This window comes from Suillus discolor, assembly GCF_016758755.1.
Source record: "Suillus discolor strain FC423 chromosome Unknown F5147scaffold_31, whole genome shotgun sequence".
Lineage (NCBI taxonomy): Eukaryota > Fungi > Basidiomycota > Agaricomycetes > Boletales > Suillaceae > Suillus > Suillus discolor.
In genome coordinates, this window is record NW_024541278.1 from 190,584 (window position 1) to 199,005 (window position 8,422).

The 8,422-nt window shown below is 48.6% G+C and overlaps 2 protein-coding genes across 2 annotated transcripts; both read left to right on the top strand.

Annotated features, from left to right (window-relative positions):
* Positions 1-486: 486 nt before the first annotated feature.
* Positions 487-6,528, top strand: F5147DRAFT_745968 (inositol hexakisphosphate-domain-containing protein; the record flags this gene model as incomplete). The annotated part of the gene is made up of 32 exons (XM_041439802.1): positions 487-775; positions 830-1,021; positions 1,142-1,277; positions 1,332-1,366; positions 1,419-1,534; positions 1,640-1,696; positions 1,746-1,991; positions 2,047-2,058; positions 2,115-2,214; positions 2,263-2,427; positions 2,532-2,661; positions 2,717-2,792; positions 2,857-2,876; positions 2,936-3,119; positions 3,169-3,197; positions 3,253-3,530; positions 3,588-3,678; positions 3,740-4,016; positions 4,070-4,226; positions 4,281-4,445; positions 4,496-4,615; positions 4,672-4,873; positions 4,929-5,039; positions 5,089-5,109; positions 5,162-5,237; positions 5,288-5,358; positions 5,405-5,627; positions 5,683-5,706; positions 5,756-6,017; positions 6,072-6,195; positions 6,248-6,325; positions 6,384-6,528. 32 exons carry the CDS (start codon positions 487-489, stop codon positions 6,526-6,528), a joined length of 4,212 nt encoding a protein of 1,403 aa, XP_041292252.1.
* A 235-nt stretch (positions 6,529-6,763) lies between these two features.
* F5147DRAFT_205381 (uncharacterized protein) lies at positions 6,764-8,422 on the top strand. The gene is made up of 2 exons (XM_041428577.1): positions 6,764-7,584; positions 7,648-8,422. Exons 1-2 carry the CDS (start codon positions 6,942-6,944, stop codon positions 8,190-8,192), a joined length of 1,188 nt encoding a protein of 395 aa, XP_041292253.1. The 5' UTR covers positions 6,764-6,941; the 3' UTR covers positions 8,193-8,422.

The following is an 8,422-nucleotide window of genomic DNA, read 5'->3' on the forward strand; positions in this document are numbered from 1 at the left end:
ATTATCACAGGGATACGACACATTCGGTCCACGCCGAGTAATAATACGAAACCGAGCTGTTATGAATTGAGTAATGAAACCTGCAAGGTTCGTTTCAGATCTTACATAGTTGGCCGTCCAACTGAACTCTATCACTCAAGTACCCATTAGGTAGCACTGAAGTTTCGCGTTATCGCAAAGACGTCGAAAGGTAGATAGAAAGAAAAGGGAAACTTGGAAAGTGTCGGCTGAAATTGCGCGGAAATGGCTCAACAAGCCGCCACTAGCTAGTCTGCCTCACGGTCGTTCATTTTAGCCACTGGCGTTGGGATTCTCACGCTTCACGTGGACGACATGACTGGTCCTCATGTGGGTCGTGTGATTGCTCTTGTGGCACCGTGTGTGGACCTTCGATTCGAGGCGTTTCAGCCAGCTACTAGTAGTCTCTGGTTACATCGTATGATAGACAACCAAGCTCCCCGCTTTGTCCCATTCGAAGTAAGCACTATGCATATCAACCAGCTTCCGAAGATATCACTAGACGATGCGACCGAACGTCCAGCATCAGTACCTTTGGTGGATCGGTCGGCTCTCCAGTTAGCATCTAGAGATGTCAAAGCTCTCAGAACATCTCGCGTTGCTAGCGAATCGACAATATCGATGACAGAAAAACAAGCCGTCGTACCTCTTGATCTCATGGCCAATCTGAAACGAGCAGAACCATCCGTTGTCAAAACGAGAACGGGAAGCGTGTTGTCCAGAGGCTTCATCTTGAAAACCGATTATTACCCGTCTGGTTCGCTTGATTATCATTGGTTTCTGTGAAGTCAGTTCACAGCAAGTTTAATAGGCCGAGCTCTTGATCTCGATTTGAATGTCCATGGTGCTCCCAACTTCAGGGCATCCCGCAACACAAACGTTTTCGGAGTTGCTCAGCCTCGCACACAGGGCCTACGAGCGATTCTTTCCATCTTGCGCTGTCGCCCTGGTACTGCCAGTCCGTCTCATGTCGTTTGGTTTTCTACGCGGGAGGAACCGATCGGTATGTTTTCCTCACAATCTTCAGATCATTATCATGACGCAGCTTAATACATCAAATTCCTCACATCCTATTTATGATTCTCGGTGACGCATTTGTTTTTCTGCCTCTCCTGCCTTCTAGTGTATATATCAGGACGACCCTTCGTATTGCGCGATTCCGCTGAACCAAGAAGAACCTTATCATTATCCGATCGCGCCGAAAATCTAGAAGCCATAGAACAACGTTTGAAAAATGACATCTTACAGGAATCAATAAAGTGATGCACATCCGATATCGCTTGTTGGTGACGGCACTAATTCTGTTTGACCAGGTATGGAGGCCTAATATTAACCCACAATGAACTGCGTGAGTAATACGAGATTTTCTTCCATCGGATGTTGAACGTCATCTGTTACAGCTGCCGAGAGTGGGGACGGCGCCGTTTTGCCTACCTGGACTCATGTTGACAAGGTCAACGTAAGAACATCACGAGAACTCTGGGACGAAATGCGTGCAGATGGATGGAATGTAGAGGTACGCTTTCGTCGGTATCTCATCCATTCTCCTGATTCCAGGTTTCACACTATACTCTCTTCATCGTAGTATCATCGGTATGTTTCTTATCGTCTTGGCGCCCAGGTCACACCATTGATCTATTACTTAAGTATCCCCATATCCCCCGACCGTCCCATTGAAGTGAGTACGTTATATTTCTAAGTATGGTTTACCGCTTAGCATCACCCAGGACAACTACTTAGATGCGTACCTACGTGTTATCACAAACACAGATCCAGTACGAAGTGCCCTTGTATTCTCTTGCGGTATGGGTGCCGTCCGAACTACATTTGCCATGGTTGCCGCCGTGATTGTCAGGAGGAAAATGCTGCTCGCTAGGGGTTTAGAAGACCCATACCCGAGTAGGTCATCTTTCTTGAGCAATTTAGGTAGCGGATCCTATAAGACGGGTAACGGCAGCCCGGGCCTTAGTACGGTAAGTTCGCAAGCTTTTCCTAGTACAAATCCAAGGCTTGACACATTTCGATTAGCCCACAAATCAGGTATGGCACCCGTATATTATTCGGTTACGCTCGAGATGAACTTGATATTTCCTCAGGCAGCCACTGATATCAAGCTAGCTCAAGCGCTGGAAAATGCCAGTGCACAACAGGACCAAAACAAGTCACTTCTAAGATTGACATATGTATTACAGCGACGTACGTATCGCCACGGCCTTATCTCGGAAACCAATTTATCTCTCGCAGATCTCCATTCTCAGTCTGTGATTGCCTTGCTGATGGCGCAACCCACACTCTTGGAGAACTTGCGCAAAGCACACCAAGGCAACTATGGAGTGATACTAAGTCTACTTGGGTGTTTAGATCACGGCTTACAGGCTAAAAGACTGGTCGACCGTGTAATAGATGCATGTAGGTGCACCGTCATGCTTCATTCCAGTGTCTTAGATCTCATCCCTTCAATTAACATTGTTATGTATTGGGAATTGGCTGCTAACGATGTCTCAATTCCTTAGGTGATCATGTAACTAATCTCCGAGAAGACATCCTCACATACAGGGTCAAGTATTCACTCACAACGGCCGATAGTGACGAAAGCAAACGAGAAGATCTTTTATCCAAGGCTCGAAGAGCGCTGGAAAAATAGTACGTGGTTTGTTGTGACTATACCATTTGATAGCTGTTACCAAATTCCCAACAGTTTCTTCATGATCACCTTTGCGAGTTATGTCGATTCTGTCAAGGACTTTGAGATAACATTTTCGGATTGGCTGAAGGTACGTCATTCTCTATAACTGATGAAATGTCCTCAAATCACCGTGGTAACGTCTTAATCGTTAGGCGAGAACAGAAATTTGGAAGTAAGTTGTCCCGAGCATATCAGTGACCAAACATCCAATGGCGGCCTACATGTTTACAGTCAAGTCATGTTTCTCCGCAAGATTTACGGCTCGAGGCTCAATATTTTTGCGCCCGTCAACGACCTCTCCCTCTTGTCAAGATCAGGAACGGAAGATAAATCTCTAGTGGCTGGACAGAAGAATGATGTGGAGATCGCCGGGGGTCAGCTGCTCGGCGATGAGTATAGCGACCACGTTGTCAAGGTTCGCTCTTTGAATAACACGTACCACTTGGCCTTATTAATTGCTGCAGAATCGGAGTGGAATTATTTTGCGAGACAGGTACGTCAGCACCATGCGTATGCAACGTGTTTGACTTCTTATGTCTGTCAAACAGCACGCTTCTCAAGTCAGACCAGTGGCTTTCAGAGTCTCATCGTGTTTCAGACTCAGTCCGCGGGGCTATCAACTTTCGTAACATTCCCGGGACTAACATATATGCGAGCGGCCAACCAACTGAGTCCGCAGTCGATGAGGTGGTGCATCGTGTCAAAGTGGCACACCCTGACGCAAACAAAGTTGTGTGGGTGACATTGAGAGAAGAGCCCATTGTTTACGTCAACGGTGCGCCCTACTGTTTAAGGCGCGAACGTTTCTCCCTCCGGAATATGAAAGGTTTGCGCGCTCAGGTTTAAGCTTTGATATCGTTCCTGAAGGACCGAACTATTACAGATTATGGAGGGATTTCTGCATCGCGACTGGAAGTCTTAGAAGAGCGCCTGAAAGATGATGTCCTTGCAGAGCTTGAAGCATTTGAGGGAAGGTGCGTCTTTGTTTACTCGCAATTCCAAATTATAGTTCACATACCCGAAAATACAATGAAGATTGCTTCTTCACACAGAAACCTCAGATGGATCTGTGATTCCCATATGGGAAGAAGTACAATCCTCGAGCGTCGCAGTGCTCAAGGACATCATGGTATCCCGTAAATCTAGACATGGGTTGGATCTCCAATATGTTCGGATCCCAATCACATCCGAACGTCCTCCCGATTTCGCAGACATAAGTGAGCTCATGGACCTTGTCCTTCGCACAGACTCTTCCAGCACGGTTATGGTCGTCAATTGCCAGCTTGGGCGAGGAAGGAGCACTCTAACTTCTGTGAGTACAGGTGGAAACGAAGGACCGTTATTATTGATGCTCTTGCAACACAGGTGTTGATTGTCCTCATTCAACAATGGTTGAATGACAGCCGGGCGCTCTCTCAGTGGTCATCTCGGACAGAGGCTCGCTCGATGTCGATGTCGATGACCTCTGATATGTTTCACGACGAGCCTGCAAATAAGCGCCATTCATATCAAGTCATCAATAGTACGTTAATATTAGCCTTTTCTGTTGAGGTATGCCACTGAGATTGTGATATAGATCTCCTTCGAATCGTCCGGAAAGGTCCTGCAGTTAAGAACACTGTTGACGAGGCCATTGATCGATGTGCGATCGTGATGAATCTCAGAGACTCCATCGAAGACGAACGTGATTTGGCTGAGAAAGCGACTGATGAGAAGCAAAAGCGCATCCATGCCTCAAAAGGTAAAGACAATGCTTTCCCTTTTTTTTATCCTAGTGTTGAACAGACCAAGGGATACACAATTTACAGCGCTACTTTGAACTCATTCTATTTCAGGCGTATCTGCGATCTACTGAGCCAGATACGATGCAGTCATTTGAAACATTCAAAAGTTTCATTGAGAATCGCCCAGGTAAGGAGATCATTTTTGTACCTTACTAAAGCGTTTCACTTCTCAATATGGCATAGTCATCAAAACGTTCGAGAAGGAACTCATTGCGGAAGGTTTGCACGCCCTCAAGCCACTCGAGCGTGCGGATGTGAATGAGAGTGTGGCTCGTCCCGACGAAGTCAAGCAAGTGGTAGTAAACCGATCTGGCGGCATTCTCTCTGCATCTACCATTCTCAAGAGCGATTTCTTCTCCAACCTGCAAAAGATGTCGCTCCCTGAGTGTGTTTTTCCACAATTCCAATGAAACGTGAACTGAATTGGTCTTCTCGTATAGGAGGATCGAAGGCTCTCCTAATTTCCGTCGCGTGCCGCTGACGTTGAAGCTTGGTTCTTCTCGGGCATCTTCTCCTGTAGATCCGGCTGATGGGAAGATGTTGTGCGGCAGGTGTGTTCTCTAAGGGATGATAACTAGAAGTTGTCTGACTGTTCTACAGCGGAATGCCTACAGTTCAAGGGTAGGTTTGTAGTGTGATGGTGCAATGAACTCTCACCGTGGCATGTCTATAGTTTACGGCGAGCGCTAGCACGCGTTGATGCTGATCCACAAGGCCACAGCATGGTGTACTGGACATCCCTGCGAGAGGTGAGGCTAGGAATGCCGATATTCGCTTCATCTTGGCTGAAGTGATATAGGAACCGGTCATCTATATTGCGGGCCAGCCCCATGTTCTGCGGATTGTGGACAAACCGCTTGAAAACGTAGAGTGAGTGCTTATGAGCCACGTGGGACAACAGGCTGATACCGAGCAGAGCAACTGGGGTCACAACAGCCATGGTGGAGGCTATGGAGGAACGTTTAAAGAAGGATGTTATACGTGAGGTCAGAATGGGTGATGGACGTATCCTTCTGCATGATGAGCTTGAGGAGCGGCCTGGCGTGTTCTCTATCATACCTATATGGGAGACGGTGGAAGAGGCTGATATTATGACCCCGAGGGATGTTTTCAATCTTATGGCTAAGGAAGAGTTCAAGGTCAGCGCGACATTCTTGAATTTCCAGGTCTGCCGTTGCTGATTCTATCCGGCAGATCAATTATGGTCGTGTTGCTATCGTGAGGAATCAGGGTTTTGTATGAAACAAGCGCTCATGGAAATTTACAGACCGACGAACAAGCGCCATTGCCTGATGCTCTGTCACAGTTACTGGAACGTGTCCAGTCTGGATACCCAGAGGCGGATGACTTCATATTCAATTGTCAGATGGGCCGTGGTCGTACAACCACGGGGATGGTCACAGCCTGCTTGATATCAACGACAATGAATTGGCAGGGCGAAGAAAACTACATTGACGGACAGGAAGACCCGGACAGTGTTGAATACGACTCCATTGATGGTCCCTCGGAGGAACAGGCTTACCGGCAAGGTCTGATCGGCAGTCGAGCCTGAGTATTGCATGTCTAACAATATGTTGTGATAGGGGAGTACAAGACTATATTGCAACTTGTCGGCGTCTTGTCTCACGGCAAAATCGCAAAGCGCTTGACGGACCGTGCCATTGATCTTATGCAAGACGTGCAGAATCTTCGCAAGTCAATATACGAGTAAGTGAAAGAACTGTGTCGTGCTTTGTTCTGGCGCTCATGAGAAGCATAGCTACAAACTCAAGGTAGAGGCGCTAGAAAAGGGAAGCGCGAAACAACGGAAGCTGATGGACGTTGCGGTAAATTACCTGTGAGTTGTTTTCATGTGTTGTCCACACAGCTACCTGATGCGCGCCCACTACACGTAGATATCGCTATGGAACACTGATCGTGTTTGCTAACTATCTCATTGAACTGCGGGAGATGCAGGGAAGAGAGACAAGAGGGTTTTCGGATTGGCTTAGAGAACATAGAGAGATTGCGAAATTGCTGGGGAGGAGGTCATTGGACTGAGGATGGGTGCTTACTCCGCGATGACGACGATGGTGATGGTGATGGTGAAGATGACAACTATGAGGAGTTACTTATAGCACGTCGATATATTGCGCACAGGCTTTGTTCCGCCTCTATGTATACCTTGCTGCGCAGTGCCTGCCTATTGATGTGAGATGTCACCCTGTTACGGTGATGTCACAACGAGAGTGACCACTGCCACCGGTCGTTTCATCAATTAGGTTGCCGCCTGCTTTTTACCAAAGGCTTTCCTTTCATTCACATTTACCTGTGTCGTTGTTAATTCCCTTCTCGTACGACACGGCCCCAAACAGCGGCGACGATACCTCCTACGACGTGCTAACCTTGAAAAATATCATAGAGACCGCTCATTAATTTTCGTATCACGCGATAGACAGTCCGCTTGAACCCGCATGATGAAGAGCGCAATGAAGAGCGCGACATCACGATGTCTGCTGCTCCTTGTAGTGGCGTCTTGCTTTTTGCTTTCAGTTGCACATGCTCCACATCAGCTACTTGAAGAGCGAAAGCCTAATCTTCATGTACGCCAACAAACTATATCTGCGCCTCTCGTGGGAGCCACAAGTGTGGCCCCCATAACCACGCCGCCCACCACAACTCCTACAACTACAGCTCCGCAAACGACGTCAACACCGTCGACTACATCGACACCTCCTACCACTACTACCCCGACCGAAACGACGACCACGCCATCGTCAACCTCCACTACCGCCCAGACCACCACCACACCACCTTCCCAGACCACTGCCACCATCCCGACCGCGGCTCCCCCTCCGTTGACCACCTCGGTGCAAGTTACCACCAATTCTGCTGGCGAGGTACTTACCAGCACTGTTGTCATTACACCCACGTCCGACCCGAGCTCGTCGAGCACACAATCTTCTCCTACTAGCAGTAGTAGCTCTGGTAGCTCTGGTGGCCTTGGCACAGGCTCCATTGTTGGTCTTTCTGTAGCGGGTGGTGTTGCAGTTATTGGCATCATCTCATTCTTTATTTGGAAGTTCACCAGAAAACGCTTCGCAGACTTTGATGACAGTGCGTTTTTTGATTTATGACTTGTAAATCTATCATGACCTCACGATTTTACAACCGCATTAGATGAAGCAATCAAGTGGCCAGAACTGAACACCCATGGCTCTGATGTCCATGCGTTGCCAACCAAATCTACGGGCCGGTCAGGTTTCGGTGTAGAAAACGAGTCCGAGGTGAACCTCGCACGCGCACCCAGTCCCGGTGGATATGCCCATTCCGTAGCCGCCAACTCGCTTCCTGAGACCTATGTAAATTCACCAGACCCATACGCCGTCCCTCCTCTCCCACACCTCAACCCCAACCAACCCTACCACGACGACCCCGGGACCTACGGCCAGCCAGACTACTATGATCCCTATCGTGGCCCCGTGCCCAACACGTTTGGTGACGGCTTCTCAGATGGCCATACTACAGAGACCATTCAGATGACGCGGATGGCCCGGACCAGGAGTCCGGGTCCACAGATGGGGTATGATGTGCAAGGACGTGCTTCCCCAGGTCCGCAGGCGGCCATGGGGTATGCACTCGATGGCCGGTCGGCAAGTCCCGCAATCGGTGCTGGTAGGGCATCTCCAGGCCCGCAAAATGCATATGGATACGGGCCGCGATGAGCGCTTCTCGGGGACGAGGCAAACGAGGGGAGGCAAGGACAAATACGAGAATAGGACAAAGTTGCTGGATATTGTTAGATGTCATCCGGAAAATTTGTGGGGTGGAATGCTAGTACAAGGCTGCTGCCGACTCGACATGGATCTGCTACGACAACTTACGGACTGCAATGGACGGTCCTTGGTTCGCCATTATGTGGTTGGTCACGTTCTAACACTTGTCTACGATATCT

Excerpts from the sequence above, each read along its gene's own strand:
- F5147DRAFT_205381 (XM_041428577.1), top strand. The coding sequence starts at position 6,942 with ATGATGAAGAGCGCAATGAAGAGCGCGACATCACGATGTCTGCTGCTC. Across the intron at positions 7,585-7,647 it reads CTTCGCAGACTTTGATGACA|ATGAAGCAATCAAGTGGCCA; the intron begins GTGCGTTTTTTG and ends CAACCGCATTAG.